Source organism: Corvus hawaiiensis, chromosome 1 (assembly GCF_020740725.1).
Source record: "Corvus hawaiiensis isolate bCorHaw1 chromosome 1, bCorHaw1.pri.cur, whole genome shotgun sequence".
Taxonomy (NCBI): domain Eukaryota; kingdom Metazoa; phylum Chordata; class Aves; order Passeriformes; family Corvidae; genus Corvus; species Corvus hawaiiensis.
This window is the reverse complement of record NC_063213.1, coordinates 68,009,919-68,029,607: the sequence shown is the minus strand read 5'-3', so window position 1 is coordinate 68,029,607 and position 19,689 is coordinate 68,009,919. Positions and strand designations below refer to the sequence as shown.

The following is a 19,689-nucleotide window of genomic DNA, read 5'->3' as shown; positions in this document are numbered from 1 at the left end:
CACTTCATTTGTAAATGAGTCATGACCTCTCACATGAAGTCAAATTTCTTTTTGTTGTGCTCCTTGGCTCCTTGTCAACAAGTCAAGTTGAATGGTCACGGAGACTGGGGTGGAGGGGGAAGGTTCTCTTGTGCAACACTAGTAAGAAAAAGAGGTTAAAACCTGCTTCCTTTTCTGACCAGCCTGACTCTTGGCCAGGATTTTCAACCTTGAGCCTGGGGTATCTTAGAAAACTCTCTTACAGGCTGCCAGGCTGTTCAGGAGTGACCTGAGCCTTCTGTGGCTCACAGTCACACTTGGAGAGAGCAAAGGTCTCTGGAGAGTGCTCAATGTCCAGAGCAAAAAGCTGATTTTCTCATTCTTCCTGATGTGCTGTCAGACTGCCTGCTGCTGTATCAGTGCTGCTCCTACCGTTTGTGGAGGGTTGGTGCAATGTGATGCAGCTGGAAGATCTGTCAGTGCCTGGTATCAGCATCAGGAATTGCTCTGGAGAAGAAGACCTGGAGATGATGCTGAGCTTTTTAGAGATTTCTTTTTGACCAGTACTTGAAAGAGCAAGTCTTCTTGAAAATAGCAAACCTCCTAGCATCAGGAGCTGATTAGGAATTTGGGGGCATTATTTTCTTGGGGCTTTTTAAGAATTTGGAGGAAGGAGTTACATCACAGTAGTTTTGAGTTCAGCATTCTTGTAACTGGCACTTTAATGATCAGTACATAAGAAAATCTGCAGTTTAGGATATGCCTTATCCTCCCCCTTTACTAGAGAGACAGACCCTGTGGCTTTCTCTCAGTCAGAGTGAATTAAATACTCATATCTCCATCAGGAGCATAAACTATATAGAGGGAAAAGGGGTGTATAAAGGGTTTCTGTAGCTCTGTAAGAGCTGGGGATTTCCAGTGTACTGTCTCCAGTCAAAAGATTGCAACTGCTAAAGACTTTCCAAAGGCTTTCCGTCTGTCATAGTACTGTACTGTCATAGTAGCTCCCTAGGGAGTTTATCTTTGAATAATCCCAACTCTGAGGAGCCCTTTTGGGTCTAGACTCTGACACCAAATAGGAGGTTTCAAGTCTCTTACTCCATCTCTACCACTGCCTCTCCCCAAAATGCAGACAGAGGAGTTAGGCTGCTGCTGTGGATTGTAGTTGTGGTTTGTGAGCATTAGCAAGGGACCTTGAAGTAGAGAAAAAAAGTTTTACTTGACTTACTGCGTTGCATTCGAGTAGAACATGCATCAGGCTTCAGTGGGAAGGGCGATGCCTCCACTTGCTCCAAAAGTGTTTCCTTTGGGGGTGGAATACTTTGCCAGCAGTTCCTTTTCCATTTCTGTGACTAAGGATAGTCCGTGCCTATCACTTTAAAGTCACATTTTCCTCCCTGCCAAAGACACGCTCTCCATGCAACTAGAAGATGCTAATGGGATATAAATGCCAAAAGGGAGGTGAGAAATGACCTTCCTGCCAGTTTCCAGTGGGAAGCTATTAAAGGCTCTGGGGCAAGTCTGAAAAGAGTGAAGGGATAATGCATGTATTTCAGCCACAGCTTCCCCAGTTTGGTAAATGAAGGTGCATTGTCCATGGCTGGTTTTCTCCAGACTGTCCATGTAAGTCCAGTAATGCGAACTAACTGAAGAGTTTCATATGAAACCAAAATGTAGCGTCTACCTTCTTTCTCTTCTTCCATTCCTTGCCCTATACGTAACAAAATTATTCAGAATGGCTTTTTATTTACATCCTGCTTAGGTACTTGTGGTCTGTTTATGTACCATCTCAGGAGCAGGTCTCAAAGTTTAGGGAATTTTTTTTTTTTTGGCACATGCAAAACACCACATGCAACAACCACATGCAGAAGTCTTTGAAACTCAGATTGGAAGATCTGGATCACAGAAGCTATGCTTTGAAGCATTCTTACAAAGGGTCCTATCAAAGAAGGTATTTCTTCTTTTAATTAAGAAGGCACTTTCATTCTTAATCTTACTTTCAGTACTAGATAGTTTTCCCGAACTTTTGATTTTAATATGCTGTGGAGAGATAAGCAGCTGTCTTTTTAATCAAGGTAGGGTACTATTCTGATGTTCAAGTCTTTCTGCAACAACACTTCATGTGTGCACCTGTGTGTTGCTGAGTGAGTTTCTTGAGAAAGACAGAAAATGCATATGCTGGAGGGTAATCCATGAATTTTGACATTTTAACCAGCCATCTTTGCTGGCACATGAAGAGCATACACGTCTGGAAGATTGTAACGTGCTGCTCAGAAAATGAGTGTGGGATCCTGATAAAGGCGTAGGGGTTGAGATGTGTACACGGCAGTGGTTCCCTGCTCTCTCTAACAGGAGTCTGTGTGTCATGGGCAGGCATGCACACAGGCCACCTGTGACTCTGCAAATATCCAATAGGCAGCGTGTCCTCAAGATCTGGCTGAATCCATCCTCTCCCTGCATTCCACCTGTGAATCGCTCCCATGTTATTTATGGCATTGGCCTGCTTCCAGTGCGTTGTGTGTGCTTTGTGGGGTGCAGCACAGTTACAATGCCCAGTCTCTTAGTACAAATAGGATCTCTGTAGTAGTCCAGCACATGCAGGCTGGCATTTGCTTAAGATGGGAGTTTTAGAGGCAGAGCATAGCCATATGCGTGACGACCTTTTTTTTTTTTTCCTCAGAAGAGGAGAGGAACTGTCCTATTACAACATGGTTTGTTTTCTGGTGGTTTGCAAGTGGAAGTTTGGTGCAGCTTTGAAAAACTGAACTTACAAGATCTTGAAGCTAAAAACAAATAGCCGAGGAGATCGCCACACAGAAAATGATTGACACTTCACACATGTGAAAAAGCTGTCTTCTCATTGTCTTGCACAATAGAAATGTCTCTTTGGTCATCTCCTAAGGAGCTTTTATTTCAGTGTAGTAGTTGGTAAGCAGTGCTCTTAAATATTAAGAACCAGGCTATTCTACAGGCTTTTAAATCCATTCCTTATATGTGGAGGGATGATTTAACCACTGTCAGCATGCTAGTGAAAGATAAGCTTCAGCAAATGCAAATGCCTTAATTCTTCAGCAGGGATAATGAACGCAAAGGACTAATTTCTGCTTCTAGTAATTAATGACTGTAGTTGTGGGATGCAGATGAGATATGATAGCTGTTTCGGTTTTCTTTGCAGTTAAAAAATGTTTGTTACATTTTTTGCTAGTACATTTTGTAAATAAGGATGGGGAAACAGGTGGAGGGAAGCTTTGTGGTCTCTATCCTGTCAGCAGATAATATCCAGAATATGTGTTTGGTATTCTGCTGAGACCCCTATGTTTTGAAGAAGGTTAAATTAGAAAGAAAGAAAGAAAGAAAGCCTTTTCAACAACAATATGGCAGTAAGAGAAGAGTCTGTTTCTCTGTATCTTTGATTCGAATTAGAAGACTACAGTATTTTTAATTGTCCCAGGAAGAAACTTTTGTCTGTCTCACTGTTGCTGAGTAGAATTACTTCTGGAACGACTACATATAAACTTTTATTTAATTCACATGACTCACAAGTAGGGTGCTCAAAAAAACCTCTCCACCAGTATCTTCAGCAGTAAAAGACTCCGGATGACCTCTTGTGCCACAGAACCTCTGTGAGCCCTCCGAGCTGAAAGGAGATGCCAGGATTTCAGATGGGTTACATGCTGCTTGTAGGCTTGGACAGTATCCCCCTTCAGTTATCATTAAAGAACAGCAAAGGAAGTTAACACAAAAACATGAATGCTGAGATCTGATTAGAATCAAGCAAAGCAAGGAAGTGCAGAGTTAAGATTTATATGCGGACCTTAATTAGCTCCATTGTTCTTGAGAACCTAAGCGTACACAATGAGGAACATTATACTTGCATCTCCAGAGCTCCTCAGTACCTAAACATAAGAAAGACTTCAGTGTGCTTTTTCAGTCCTAGATTTTGTGTGTGTGTTGCCTTTAAGCAATAGCAAAGTCTAATCTTGTGCATTGTAAGGTTGTGGATTCTTATGTTTTGGTTTTTGCAGGCAACAAAGGGGAGCGCTCTTAATGAGTTTAGGTTTCTGGTGTGATTTGTGTCGAGGAGAAGGTGGTGTGATGTGGCAGGGTAATACCATCCTCCTCACGGGCAGTAACATAAATCTCCTGTATAACAGAGCGTATTGAGCATAGCTTAGTGCTGCTTTGTTACCCATGTCACAGTTCAAATAAGCACAAGCCACTTGACAGATTAGACTCTAGTCACAGAGCACATAGCAGTGCAAGACCTTGATCTTTCCACATAAGTACCCTTTCAGGAATATCACTTCTGAAGGTCTAGTATTCTCAGGGATGTTTCCTCCCCTTCTCACCTTAAAGAGCTACAAAATAAAAACACGCCGTAACTTAGCTAGCACTAAAAAATCCAGGAGATCTTTGTGAGGAGTTGAGGTGCTTTTAGTCCTCTGCTGTAACCTGACATGTGATTCTTGTGGACATGTCAGCTCTCAAGGTTAACAGATAACATGTTGTTTTGTTCGCTTTTTGGTTGGTGGCTTGTCTTATAGCTTGTACTTCGGTTGGGTGATTCTGTGTAGAAAATGCTGGTGGTGAGAAAGTTTGCTGAGAGAGTTTGTATGTTAAAGTAATCTTTGTTCAGCCTGTTGTGCATGCACATCAGACATACTTACACCACTTCTCCTATGAATGTGTATTCCCTCTGTTCCTTTGAGCCTCTGAAAAGATTCCTGGGCCAAGTACCCACGAGAATGAGGAAAAAGTCTATCACAAACTGCATTTGTGGTTGCTGTCATTCCACCTTTAATGTATGTCTTCCAGCTTTGCCTTTTTTCCCTTCAGTATCTAACCTGCTCAACCTGTTCTCGTTTAGCATGCTGGAACCAGCAACTGCAGAACATACCCCCTCTCAGGGTCAGCAGGTTTTTTCCTCTTTCTTTCCTCCTTTCTTTTAAAAACAGGAGATTCCTTAACAGTAGTAGTAGCATTTGGGGATGCTTCTGTAGCTGTTAAAAAAAATCTAAAAGAAAATGAGGGGAATCTTGTCATTTGGACTTAGCCAGGTCCTTTCACTGGTGTTGTTGAACCATGATGCTCATACGTGTGATGTACACAGCTTAGGCAAAGACACAGTCTTTAAAGTAGTAGTGCCGTTATACAACTGTTAAATAGTACACAATATGCAAATACTGCTTTCTGTTTCTTTAGGGTATCTATAGATATGCTGAGTTCTTCAGGCTGGTCTCTTAGCTGAAGTTTGCTAAACACTCTCAGTGATTTTTTCATAAATCCTTAGAGTCAGCTTTCCAGTGCTGACTCATGTGGAAAGATATCCTGAAACAGAAAAGAGGTACAAGTTCTGTGTGGCTCATTTGTTATGCCATTTGTTATACCACTGAAGCCAAGACACTTTAGTGGTAGCTTTTTTGACAGTTTCAGATTAGAGGGTAGAGAGAGTAAGGCGACAATTGTTCATGGACTGAATGAATTCCACTTGAGGGCTGAAGTTCCCAAACTCCTGTAAAGTAGCACAGGTCATGTGGGGACTTCTGTTTCCAGCTCAACTAAACAGACATGTAACAAGATGTGAAACCTTTTCCTATTGCTTCTCTGCTCAGCAAGGGAATGCTGTGAGGAAGGAGGACCACATGTTCAGGAACAGGAGAGGAAATGGGCTGAGCACGTGAAACCTCTTTTGCTAGGATGCCGTCCTCAGCGCTGGGAAAAGTTCGCAGTTTGTGTTTGCACAGTGATAACCTTTTACTTCCTTACCCCTTGAGATACTTGGTGGCTGCTGATACCGGGGTAGTATGGAGACCCTGCTTTTAAGGAAGATATGCTTCCCTTATCTCGTGCAGCTTCCTTGCATGCATCTGTGTGTGTTTTTGTGTGTGTGTTTGTGCTGGGGGAGATACTTGGCTCCATCTGCACAGGGTCCCCAGCAGTGCTGTGGCCGTCTGTTTTTTCCCTCTTGAGCTGTGTGACGCAGCAAGTTGTTCTGTGCTGTGCCATCAGGATTGCTCAACAGTGGAGTGTGAGAGGTAACCAACAGCAAAGAGGGCTTTGCCTGGTTCTGGGAAGTAGCTGGGGCTTATGTTTGCTTGGTTAAGAAAAGGGTGTGGTTCTGGAGGGGAGGCAGGACATACTTAGAACTTCTTTGACTGTGTTTGCTCTTTAGGATAAACCTTTTCCCTGTTGTGATATACTTTCTCTAATTTTCTCTTTCCTTCTCTCTCCTTTTTCCCATTACTAAAATTTAAAAATGGCTTTAATTGTCCTTACCATCTAATGACACTTGTTTTCTTTAAACATAAAATTTCCTGAAAAATCAGCAGTGAAGTAACTGAATAACGTTATATAGTGTGGTAACTAAAGGACATGCCTGAAAACCACAAATCTCCCAAAAGATTGAAGGAAACAGTTCAGAATGTCCCAGGCTAGATTTTTGGTACACTTAAAAAAATACTACTACTGCTTAATTTTATTGTTGTTTTAATACATTTTCTCCAAGCTTAAGGAAGTACAGTTGCCTCAAAAGGATCTTGTTTAATAAGGGAGGATCTTGTCTCACGTAAAAGTTTCTTACAGCTTGGAAGTATTTGGCATTGTTCATTTAGGTCTGCTCTGAACATACTGCAAACTGTGTGTGCAGCTTGGTGAAGTGGTACTGGGAAGCTCACACTGCATTTCCTCCTCTTTTGCCCTCCCTTACACCAGGGTTGATGCAAACTGCTTTCTTCTGCTGTCGTTTGGGAAGCTTTGCTTTGGAGGCATGGTTTGAATCACTTCCCTGTCACAGCATCATCAGGCGAATATTCGTCTCCCTTTTTTTCCCTTGAGGCGTTCTGACAACGTTGCTGTTAGGGAATAGGAGTAACTTTGAGCCAAGCTGGGAATGCAGTTGTATCAATTTCAGCCTGTTTGAACTTGCTGAGTCTGTGCAGCAAGTAGTTACTTAACTGTGAATACAGCATAATTATTCAGAAGTGGTACCCCCCCTCGTTGGATTTGTAGATCATTATCTCTCCTCTCACTCATGCTTACAACTTGCTTTTATTCACAGCAAAGCAAAATTTTTCTCTAGGATAAAAATACAGAATGCTCTGTGTGCATATGTGTGTATCATATGTCCTTAGGTATCATGTATTGGCAGCTGCATGGCACTGGCTAACTTTACAGACTGCCCTGGTAGCACTGAAAAGAGATTTGAAATCTGTCATTCGAATTTAGTCACTGGTAGCCTCTTCAGCCTTAGCACACCCAGCCAGTCTTGGTGGATCTGAATAATGGCACTTCTGTCATCCTAATGATGCCGTCTGCCAGGAGAACTTCACTGCGCCGGGAGCCAGGCAGTGCCGCAGCCGCTCTGAGCTGGGGAGGATGCTGGGGGCGTGTGTGGCCCCTTGGGCACCTGGGGGGTGCCGGGGGGCGGCTACGCCCGTGTGCTGCCGCATGCTGCTGTGTGGGGAGGCTCCCCAGGGCCACGTTAGCCTTGGTAGACAGTGCGAACAAGCGCTGGAGACTCCATGAGGATAATGAGGTGTGCCCCCATGCCAGCAGGATGGCAGTGCCTGGCTGCCGTGGGGAGCGCTAGCAGGGGGATCTCTCCTGCTGGGCCTGCTTGCAGACATGCAGCTGAAACGAGTCAGGGCATCCCAATCTGATCCTTCCTGGGACCTGTTTGCTCCACCCGACCATTTCCTTGCATGAACTGCAATGAATTTCCTACCATAGAGATTTCTGTGGCTCAGCTTCATTTGGTTTGTCCTATGCTAGGGTTCAACACTGGTTACCACTGGAATATATGGGGGTACTTGGAATTTGAGATTGCTCCGCAGTTGTAGGAGGGAATCTCCCATATGACTGGGATTTTGGCATTTGATTTTCTCTTGACTTGCTGTGAAGTATGTGTGTTTGTCTGAAGGCTCTTTGAGCCATTTTTGGGGTTTTTTGAGGATACAAATATTAAACAAGCCAAAAGGAGAAGACAAACAGAAACTTGTCCTACTACAGATCATGTCTGATTTGCAAAACTTACCTGCATCTTTTTGGTTCCTGTGATTACAACTGGCAAGGGCTGAGTGGATTGCTCTCTTAAGTGGGCGATGTAGGTAATTAACACTGTAAATACATTGTCAATACAGATTCTCTACATGTTTTAACAAACAAACAACTGACTAAACTCTTTAACCCAAGGGCATAATGTTACTGCACTTTTGACTTAAGTTTCAGTCATATTCACAAGACTTTTAAGGAGGGAGTTAGCAGCAGGGTATTAAATGATTGTTCCTAAAAATACTGCTGCTTCACTTTCTCTTTGTTTAGGATTTACTTCCTGTACATATCAAATGGCAGGAGCTTTGAAGAGAAGTTCCCTGTGTTTTCCTACATTTCCAGATACCTTGGGCTAAAGTACCATTTTTTAAGAAGAATCAAACAAAAACAGTGACAGAGATAATGTGACCTAGAAATACCTGAAAAGAGATGTTACCAGTGTAATTTTAAAGGCTGTCTTCTCTTTCTTTATGAGACATTTTTCACTTCATGCAGCCCGAAGAACGTCATGGTCCAGATTTCAGCCTATCTCGGATGCATCCTGCACTCCTGTTTGTTCTGATACAATGACACTAAGTTGAAGCTTTAACAAAGCTGACTGGTTTTTTCTAAACAGAGATGTTTGGTCATGATCTGAAGGACATACTTTCAGGTTTTTTTAATTATTGAAAAAGGGTTTTACGATTCTTTGGAGTTTGTTTACTGTTATTTGGGAGGAGCAATGCAAGTGAAAGATCTTGAGACACAAAACAATGAAAGACATAAAGCAATTGAATCAGCTAAATCGTACTGACCAGCTCAGTCCTTCCCAGACTAGCTTGGGAAATTGAGTAATTCTCTTTGTTGTAAGGGGAAAAGCAAAGTGTTTGTAAATAAGGTGAAGGATGGAAAGCACTAATTTTTATTCTTTGTCTTTGATTTGGATGATTGGATGTGTGGCTTCCTTGTCTTCAGATAAGCATCAGATGTATGAAGATTTTCCACTTGTATTTGATACCAAACTGCCTAGAAATCACGAGGGAGATGAGGAATAATCATGTGTGATACAGTAGAGTATAGAGTACATCTAGTGGTAAAGTGGAGAAACTTATAATAATAAGTGGGATATGAAGCCAGAACCTGAACTTGATACTGTCAGATGATCTCTGTGGACTGATAATGTCTGGATTCATTGGCCTCCCCACTGCGTTTTCACAGACGTGAGAGAGGAGGAGGGTGTTTATACATACACTGGATTCTGGGCTCAAGAATTAATCTTGATTTAGATGCTGGGACTTTCCCAACCAGGCCTCAGTGAAATTGCTTGCTGCTCCCCCTCTGGACATGCTGCTCCTTCTAATCAGACCTACCTGGCACAAACCTCTCTTGACTGAAAGCCAGCAGTGCTTGTGCTGCCATAGTTATAAGGGAGAGGCTTAACCCTGAACCCTGCTCAGGGGCTGCAAATGCACCGTATTGTTCCATACCTTCCTTTTGCCTGGGCCTCCAAGCCAGACAGGCCTTTTTTCTTTGGGACCTGAAGAACATCAGGAGCCATGGAAACTCAAGGTGCAGCTACAGTGTACTTTTTTCTCCCCAGAATTAAGAGATGAGGGATTCCCATGCGTGCTGAGGGATGATTTCTATCCAAGAGCCAGAGTGGTGCTGATCAGGTTATCTGCATGCAAAGCAGAAGCTCCTGGTTTTGTTCATAATTCAGTGAGACCCGGAGCAAGGAGCAGTTGCCTCCTTCAGGATGCTTTGCCTGCTCATTCTAGCCTTGAACCAGCCAGTCAAAACCTGCCCACATACTGGTTTTGGCATTGAAGCTGTAGGCTGCCCTGTTTCGAGACCTCCAGAAAGCTTATATGATCAACATGCAAATCCCTTTGGCATTAAGAAAATACATCAGCCCTTTTTAGAGATGTGGTAAAGACCAGCAGGAGCTGCGTGTCACTTCAGCAGGACACATGCTCCCCCGCCCTCCCCATGAGTCACCTCCCACAGACACTGTTCCAACACCATCCACAAGAGAAAAAGGAAAAAGGCACTTGAGTTCTGCATTTTTGCCTATTACTACAGAAGTCTCTTCTTCAATGTAAGGTAGCAAAATATTCACTTGCTGCTGTTCTGGTGGAATAGTCGCCCTTCTGAAATCGTGCTCTGCATTACAGTGTGGGGCTGGAAACTTTTTCTACCCATTTGTCTTAAAAAAAGAAAAAAAAAAAAGGAAAGAAGGCAGGGGAATTGTTGTGCAGTATCATCTTAGTCATCCTGTTCATGTGACCCTGAGAGGGGAGAGGAAAGTTGTGAGGGGAAGCGGAAGGTGATTCTCAGGGGGAGGATGGAATGAAAGGCAGTCAAGCACTTGAAAAAATGTGATGTTGTTGGGAGGGCTGACTGGCACACAGTCTTAGCACAGTTGGATCCTCTTGGCTCACCTGTGAAATTCTTTGTGTGAGGGGGAGGGAAGAGATTATGAGGAGGGCTTTTCCTCATACAGCTGTGCTGCAAAAAACGTAGTGTATAACATGGTATTTCCTTTTTTTTGCATAGCAGTTCTTAAACATTAAGAGTTTAGTTCAGAGGTGGATCAGACCATGTTTGGAAAAGACTTTGTTTCCTCTTTTCATTTTGGGTTTATTTTTTGCAAATTTTTCTGGTTCTTTCTCTGATCTACTTGTAAGTAGAGTTCCACCACTTTCTCTGAGAGGTTAATCAAGGCTAGCTAAGCACTTAGTGCGCAGGATTCCTCCGTAATACTAGGCTCAAGCTTTTATCTCTTTCCTGTCATCCTGTGTATCGTGGTTGGATTTTAGTGTTGCACCCTCAGTACTGTCCCAAGTGTATGTGTACTTGCATGCATGCTGGGGAGACTAATAACTACTATATGAGGTGTGGATTTCAGGGCTGCTCTGTACCTTCCTGAGGTCGTCTGCTATACTTGGGTTGCTCTGTGGAATGGCTCAGAGCTGCTATTCATTGATTTAATTTAGGAAAAAAAAGCCAAGTTTCATCTGCTGTGATTTTGGCTGTCTTCTGAGCTGCAGTAGTGGTCGCTTTGGAGCTGCTGGCACGTTACTGTAACTTGCATCTGCAGTTGAATATGAGCATTTCTGTGCATGCCCTTATTTTGCCCTTCTTTTTTTTGAACTACATTGTCACTTAAATTGTTGTTTATTTTTTGGAACTGATGAATGTCATATCATTTTTCTTTATCACTGTAAGATGCTGAAAGCCAGCCTGACTTATGACCCTGTCTTTTGCATTCTAAGTATGCCAGTGTTGTCAGGCCAAAGTATGTTGTTATAGTCACAATGGGAAAATAACTTCTAAACACAGCTTTGTTCCTGTTCTTCTTGTATCTTGGCAGGCTAAACAGTGAGGTTGAACATTTTCAGTGTTAGATACAAGATCTAATCAAGGCAAACTCTTCTAAAGGAGTAAGGCAACACAACTACTTCTCCCCCCGCCCCCCCATCTTAATTATGGTTAGGAACTTTTTAAGTAGAAGAAGCCTCAGTGAAGGGAGTGTTTAAAAGAAAGGTTGTGGATGTGACTTGGCATTTGCTGAAGTTCAACCCGTGTTGGGTGATAAATGTTGTCTCGAGGCAGAATGACATCCATGTTGCAAAGTAAAAGAGAGAGATGAAGATTGTGTCTATCCTTTGTACTTCTTGGCCCTATCTTCCCGCTTATCTTGGGCTGTAGCTCTAGTAATCTTTTTCCTCTCCACCCTTAACTTGATGCAGTGAAACTTGCTTAACCTGCCAAAGGAACAACCTGCTGGCTGTAATGTGGGCAGGTTGAGACTCTCCTTGAGAACTCTGGAACCTGCTGCTTTGGTTTCGGAATATTCCTATTTTTCCTTAATGATCACATGCATAGAGCTATCACAGTGACTGTGATGTTTGACCTACACAGCAAAAGTCAAAGGTGCAGTCACGGTGTCTTCCTGTTTATAGCTCAATAGCTTAGGCTGCTTCCTTTCAAATATGAAAAACTCACACATGAAGGAATCATCACATTCCTTGCTGTGGTACAGATTCTGCTCTGGCTTTTAGGGCATGGCAAAAGCACACAACGTTGCAGGAAGAAGAACTGCAAGCAGTTGGGGCAGCCAATGACTGACACCAGAAATAGCAAAGCCCCCACCACTATGGTGCTGCCAGGTTAGCAAGCCCTGCCTTTTTGGCATACTTCACATTGCAAACACGAACTGCTGAACTGCTTTTGGGACTTGCAGGAGCCAGTGTGTTTGCATGCATTAGGTCATGGCAGGCAGAGGTGCTAGGTTGGGCTGGCACTAACCTGGAGGTCCCAAGGGTTTATCCTGTTGGTATGCTGTGGATGTGGCATCACACTCCTCTCAAGCAGGAGCCAGCTCCATCAAAACAAGCAGAGTTCAACAGGTGGAGAAACAGCAGGAGGAGAGAACTTAGCCCTAAGGAAGCCGTTCTGCATAGGTAGCTGCTAAACAGGAGTTGTGCATACTTGTTAATGGTTGAAAAGAGACTTAAAAGAGAATGGGAAGAAAAAATCCCATGCCCAATGCATAGCAGTTTTTTTGTTGTTTGTTTGTTTTCTGGATGAGTGGGATTTAGCTTGACTGATTTTGCTCTCTAGCTATCTGAAAAGTAACCGTCCAAGCAGAGTTAGCTGTACATCGGCTGAGCTTCCAGAGAGTTAGGCAGTCAGGCCTAGTGTGGCTGCCTGGGGTGCAGAGACAGACAGGCACAGCAAAACCCTCTGTCTTTACTTGCAAGAGATCAGTGAAACCGGAAGGCAGTCTTTACCAAAAAGAAATAAAAACACAGACCAGCAATCCACTTTCCAGGTTTTGCTTTGCCTGTGCAGTTGAATATTTTGACTTTTGTTCCCCTGTGCTTTCTGAATTTTCTCTTCTATCATTGTGGACAGAAACCGCTTGAACAAATAACTGGTTTCTTCTCCCTTATTCTTGTGTAATACAGGCAACTGCAGCTCATGCTGTTGTTTTATCACCCATGAAAGAAGCTCTAACTAGCACCAGAAGTTAGATCAGTGCCACAGGGAAAAAAAAAAAAAACAAGATTAAAGAAAATGAGGCAGTAGAGTATCTATAGATACCTTCCTGCAGGTTTTGTGAGACCAAGTAGCACTGGATTCATGTGGATAAATCAGTTGCTTTGGTGCCTGTGGTGCCAGAGCTACCAGAGGGCCAAGGCAGGGGAGTGCACAGCACTCTGTATGCTGTGTCAGCACCCCAGCTTTTCTCTGGGTTCTGGCAAACCTGGAGAGAGCCAAACGCTCAGAGCTTCAGCAGTCCTTTTCCTCCCAGCTCGGTGATCAGCAGGGAAAGAGGTCAGACAATTTCAGCAACATTTCCATGATTCTGTGTCCAACCTGCTGGGCACATCTGCACATAGATGTGACTGACAGGTGTCACCAGTGTCCATCCACCATTTGTGCGACAAGTGAGAGTTACTGCGGATCTGGGGAAACTGCAGGTTTTTTCCTCATGTGGACCTGATCCTCCAAGCAGCCCCAGCCTTGACGGATGCTGAAAGCAGGCAGTAGCTGAACAGCCATTTTAATCTTGCACAGGTTCTAGTACCTGTGGTGCTTTTGGCTTGAGGCTGTTCCTGCACAACACCTCAGTCTGTGGTTTGAGACAGTGATTCAGATGCCGCCTTTTTTTTTGTTATAAAGCTTGAGATCATGAAAGAAACATTAATAAAAAGCATTGTGTAATGAGACAGTCTTCCTGGCAGCTCCAGTGGGGTCTGCTGTGGGTCAGTTTGGTCCAGTGTGTTATCTCAAAGCATCATGCCCTTGGCATCCAAAACTAAAACAGATTTTATGTCATAACATCCAAGCAGTTATGAGGATGTGCAAGACTCATCTGGGTTACAACATTCACTCACGTTAGAACATGATAAATGTTCAGTCATGTTCAGTCATGTTAGATGGCACTGTCCTGAGCGGTTGTGGATGTGACTTCTGAAAGATGTGCCCAAGTGCCATTAACATTGTCTCCATTGTGTTTCTTTGAAGTCAGTCATATGAACAAATGGCGACTCCTGCCTGCACTCAAATTTCTACCTATTAGAAGCTAAAAAATTCCATTGTATCTAGGAGCATACGTTTGATTTTTTTTTTTTTTCAATAGCACTATAAATTTGAAGGTTCAATGAGGTTAAAGGCCCTACATTTACATAAAAAGAAAAAACCAAGAAAATTTAAATTTGAGCTTTGAGTTCCCAGAAGAAGAAGCACTGCAGCAATACCTTCCATCTAACTGAAGGGAACTAGGTGACTGTGACTTTCTCAGGTTGCAAATACGGAGAACCAAGAGGCAGGTGGGTCAGGTATACAGATATTCATGAGACTGCTTCCTGAGTAGTTGTCCCACTCCCTTTTCCTGTGTCTTTGTGACAAGAAACAGTTGTTTTCCTGGGAAAGCAGGTTTGTGAATGTGCCTTGGCAGTACTGAGTTTTGCAAGCCATACCTAATGCAGTGTAGCAGTGTGACCAGATAATCCTGACTTCAAAGCTGTGCTTGAAATTCGTATTGGGGTGCACCATTGTGTTAAGGATGAGAAGGAAACAAATATATTTAAGAAATGTTGCTCTGACGTTGGCATATACAGATCTATTTGAGGTACAGTCTCAAACTCTACACAGAGAGCCAGTTGAAGATGGGGTACTTTTTTTGCACAGAGAGCAGCTTTAGGCAGAACCAGGTCCTTGTGGCTCATGGGGAATGGGCATGGTGCTCATGAAATAGATGGTAGCAAGGCAAGTGTCGTGGTGTGGGTTGGGACACAGGGGAAAGCTTGTGGGCTCCCCGCTGCGGCCCCTCACAGGCCACGCACTGCAAAGGGCCAGTGCCGGATTGCGCCCCAGCTGTGTTTCAGAGGTTCAGGCCGGTTTATGGGATCTCTGATGGTATCCTTTAAAGGCAAACCTTAGAAGTGGTGTTGGCATTAAAATTTATGTGGACTTCCCTCCCTGGATTTGCCTCCTGACGGTGTCTTCTTCCCTCTCCTGCTCAGGCACATGAAGATTCATGAGAAGGATCCGAACAGCACAGCGAGCACCACTCCCCCCTCGCCACTGAAGCGCAGGCGATTCTCTTCGAAACGCAAGTTCAGTCACGATGCTGAGCTGGACAGAGAGGAGAGGACACCTGCAAAAAAGGTTCTTTATGGGGCATGAAGCAAGAGATGTTCCTGGTTGCCTCCTAAATTGTCAGCTGTTGAGTTTGTGCAGTCAGCACAGACTTGTTACAGCTCTGTATATGAGCCATGCTTGTCCTGTGTAGCCAACACGGTTGTCTTGAGATGGAAAATGAATTTCTAATATCAGAGATTGAAATAATTCAATTCTTAAAATTCTTTATTGTTTAAATTTTTGGATTTGCTTATGATTTATAAATAATTATTGTTGGATGATAAGAGGATGAACTATTCCTTTGCTGCTGCAGCTTTTCCCTTAGCTTTTTTTTTTTTCCTCCCATTTATTTTGTAGTATTCTTGGAGGATGGTGATTTAAACTTTTAAAAAAACAATGTTTACTTCAAAAGCAGCAGCAGCTGAAGTCTGCTTTTGTCTTGATCTGGAGGGAAAAAAAAAATCTACAGTACATTTCCCTTTCACAGTAGCGTAAATCCTCCATTATTGGGAGTTGCATGAGCGACCAGAAAATACTTATTTGAAGGCTAGATGTTTCCATTAAGGCTTTGTTTATGAAATATTTTAACACATCTCAGTCATTTGCACAAAATGTATGTTGTCTGCTAAACTTAACTCGACTCTTCCCACTTACTAAGTGGCAAGCTAGTAGCAGTTCCATTTAGCGTACTATCCCTCGCTCTGTGCATGCTTTTCTCCCTGTAATCAGAAGAGAAGTACAGAAAACATGCAGAAGTTCATTGCTTCTCCCTGAACCACTTGACTTAGCAGTTGGCAGTATCTCAGTGGCATAAATAATTTAGGCTGACAGCTCCCCTGGCTTTCTGAAGGGGGAGGAATGCTAGTTCAGTGATATATAAACACGTGGGTTTATAAGTTGTTCAAATCACAGTTCCTCATTAGAACTGATATATCTGTGACTCAGCTGCACACTTTATCCCCTACTGAGCCTCCTTTTCTGTCATGCATGTTCTTTCACATGTGCAGAGGCTGTGTCGCTTACCCGATGTCCTGAGGAATGAGTCATTTGTGTTGGCTTGCAGCAAGGTTACTGATGAAGCCTGCAACTTTTTTTTAAGAGGAAAACTTCAAATAGATTGCAAGTTCGGTTTGTTGCTTACAAGTTGGACTAGTGAGGTTTTTTTCCCTTTTTTCTGAAGGTTGTCGAGGATGGCCACTCCGGTGAAGGAGATAAGAAGGCTGACGATGAAGTTTATCATTGTCCAGTGTGTTTCAAAGACTTTTTTTGCAAGTATGGGCTGGAGTCCCACATGGAGACACATCCAGATAATTCATTGAGGTAAGAGATAGTACCCAGAGTGTCTCTGCTCACCAGATGGCCTGAAGAAGCCTGCTGGGGAGGGGCAGGAGCCCCTCAGCCCCCTGCACTGTTAACTGCCCCCCTTGGTGTTTTTGAGCAGGTTTTTAAATGTTTTGCCTCATCTTGTGTCACCAGGGTGCTGTAGGGCTTAATTCTATTACTTTTTGTAAATACAGGAAATCTTGCCAGTTAATAGCTGGAAATGTTTTTAGAAAAAATTAAAGCCCCTCTTCCTCCCCTTGAAACCCATCACTGTTACATAAAACTGTAAAATGCCAACATTGCAAAATTCTAACAAGTTAAACTGAAGATGCTTAAAACTTGATAAAAAAAACTTGATAAAAGTATTCCGGTGAGATTATTCTGTAATAATTATTATAGTAATCCTATGAGATTATTCTGTTTGTGGAGAAGAAAGCAGCTGGATAGAGTTTTTCAGTCATTGGAGTGAGTGAAGGTAGATGAGTTTCTGGTTTCGACTTTCAATAAAATGTTTTATGCTTTTCTGCCTTTTGAGGTTAGGGAATGATGTGAATGTTGGCTTACATGAGCTTTTCTTAACAAGGAAAAATTATTTATTAATTGTTTGGGAAGGTGCTTGAATGTTGTGTTTTGATTCAAGTCATTGCCTCTGAGACTTCTGAAACTTTTTTATTTCCTGTTTTTTACCATAGAAAAATGTAGAGCCAGATCCATGAAGATATAAAAGAAATATTTTAAATCTAGTTGAAACATGTAGAAAAGCCGCTACTTTAGGAAAGGAGATTGTTCGTTTACAGAAGCTTGTCAATGTTTTAAACTTATTTTGGGACATTGGACTAATGATTGTTTTGAAAGGGTGAAGAATTCAGAATCTTGAAGTGTCAACACTCACTCCTGGATACAGGTTCTTAAAAGAATGGCAGGGAGCAGAGGCATCCCATTCTGTTAAATGGGATTAATGCTATTAATTTTTCCCTTTTAAAAATTTTTATTTAGAAAACCTTGGTAAATACATGTAAAATACTTTCTAAGGTCATTGTTAATGTTGTAGTTAATGGGAAAAGTTGAAAGCTTGGACCAGTCAATAGTAGTTAATTAAACATACTTTGCTGTTTCTGAAGTAAATGAGGTAAATTTTCATTGTTGATCGAAGCTGAAACAGTTGTTCTCCAGTAAGAGCTCTGCAACCCCCACAAAATGGAGTCTGGGACAATTTTGCCTTACACTTCATGCTTTAGAGAAAGCAGCTGACATATTAGGTTTATCCTGGCATTACCCTCATTTTGAAGCTTCTCTGAAGATAGGACCTCTTTGCAAAGTTGTATTCCATGGACCTGAGTGGAGAGGTGGATTTTCTTGCTTTGCATGATGGATATAAGATAATGGAATAGATATCCTTCTAGCTTGGCAGCTTTGCCAAGTCTGCTGTGTCAAGGCAGCAAGACACAGTGACAGTGCAAACACGCTGTTCCTCTTTATGCAGCTTTTGCTCTGGTATTAGACTTGCTTATGGGTAATATTCTTCTGAAATGGATTTTGCTACCCTTCGTTCTGTTGAGCAGCAAAGACTAGAACATGTCCCTAAATCAAAGTCACAATTGTCAAAGCTCCGTGGGTATGATTTAAGAGTGACGCTGGGATGCTTGTCTTTATAGAATTGTCTAGATGATAGTAAGAGCTTTTTGTCAGGTATTTGCTTCAGCAATTTAAGACGTGTCAGTGAAGACAGGACAAGGAAGATGTGGTCCTCCCTGGACAGCTGGTATATTAAGGTGCAACTTACCCTGCCCATCTGGTTTAAAACATGCCTTTTGTCCTAGTCTAGACATGTCAAATGACACTGTCTGCCTGGCCCAACCTAACAAAAAGTCTTCTAGTAAGCAGAGCAGTTTGGACCGCTGTTAAGGTGACTCATCCCAAATGAAATGGGTTAAAATCCTTGGCCAGCACGGACTGTAATCCCCTGGTTCCCAGGGTTATGCAAGACTGTTTGTAGGATTCAACAAGGTACAGAGAATGTAGCATGCCATTCTCAGTCCTGAGTTCAAGTGATTGAAGTCCTTTTGGTAAGGCTTAAGGGTGGTTTTTTTGAGTGAAAGAGATGAAGAAAAGAGAATATTTTGCTAGAGTAGTAGAGCAGGAGACCTGTGTATACAGGTGTACCTGTGGCAGGGGAGCAGACTGCAGAATGTTAGAAGGCTTTCATCAAATCCTGTTGCTGCCTTATTGTAGAAAACAAGGGGAAATAACTCTTGTTAAAGTTCAAACAAACAAAAAAGCACAGTAACTGTGTTGTGAGCAAAGGGCAGAGAGCGTAACACCCCCAGTCTCCTTTTATTGCCCATATTGTAAAAGCAGAGTCACTTGATCAGGACCTGTGAGGATGGTATTGGATGTGTATCCCGGGGTCAGATACTGTGGGTCTGGTCTTTCTTTTGGAGCTACTGCAGTAGGCAGCAGCCCAGCACAGACTGTTTTGTCATGGTCAAAAATAAGTGATGCTCACTCTGCCTAGTCAGGCCTTTTGGTGTAAGGGCACAGGTCAAACATGCGATTCCTTTTTGCTCCCCCAGTAGTTCCTATAAAAAGGATTGCAGACCAGCTCTGAAGCAGTGCACCAGTGTGCACTGCCTTGATGGTGGCACCAACCTCCCTTCAGGGATACATCCTCGGCTGTGGCAAGGTGCCAGGGTGGGCAGGAGCTTCTGCCTGGCTTCCCTGTGGTCCTTTAATCCTGCCATTTTAGTGGTGTTGTGTAAATACAGCCTCTTGCCCCCAGAGCTGTCTGAGTCTGTCTGTCCCGGCCACCCTCTGCTAAGTAGCAGAAAAGGTAAGGCTGTCTGGCAGCCCTCGGATCAGTATGTGAGCAGCTAATTTACAGGGTGGGCCATCACCCTTCCAGATACTGTCAAATGAACAACTTTAAATCACAGGGTTAGCTGTTCAAAGTCAGATGAAAAGACATGCACCATTGTCTTGCCCAGAACTGCTTTTTCATGTAAAACCCCGAGCAGGGAGTACCTCATTGTTTACTTGCAGCAGAATAAACAATACTTAATCCACTGATTGTGTGAAAGGGGCTCCCGCTTGGGAGAGTATCTCTTGATTATGTAAAATCCTAAATCGTGCATCTTTGTCTCCTAATTACGGTAAGAACTGCCCTGCTCTTGCGAGCAATAATAGGGCCCTTTGTCCCATTGACAA

At 42.9% G+C, this 19,689-nt stretch overlaps 1 protein-coding gene across 6 annotated transcripts in view; it reads left to right on the top strand.

Annotated features, from left to right (window-relative positions):
* The window catches only part of RREB1 (ras responsive element binding protein 1), a 122,292-nt gene that overhangs the window by 67,946 nt on the left and 34,657 nt on the right, over positions 1-19,689 (top strand). For all 6 annotated transcript variants that reach the window (XM_048309728.1, XM_048309737.1, XM_048309764.1 and 3 more), the window contains 2 exons: positions 15,045-15,189; positions 16,343-16,482. In XM_048309728.1, the coding sequence (XP_048165685.1) occupies positions 15,045-15,189; positions 16,343-16,482 (285 nt within the window). The remainder of the gene's footprint in view (positions 1-15,044; positions 15,190-16,342; positions 16,483-19,689) is intronic.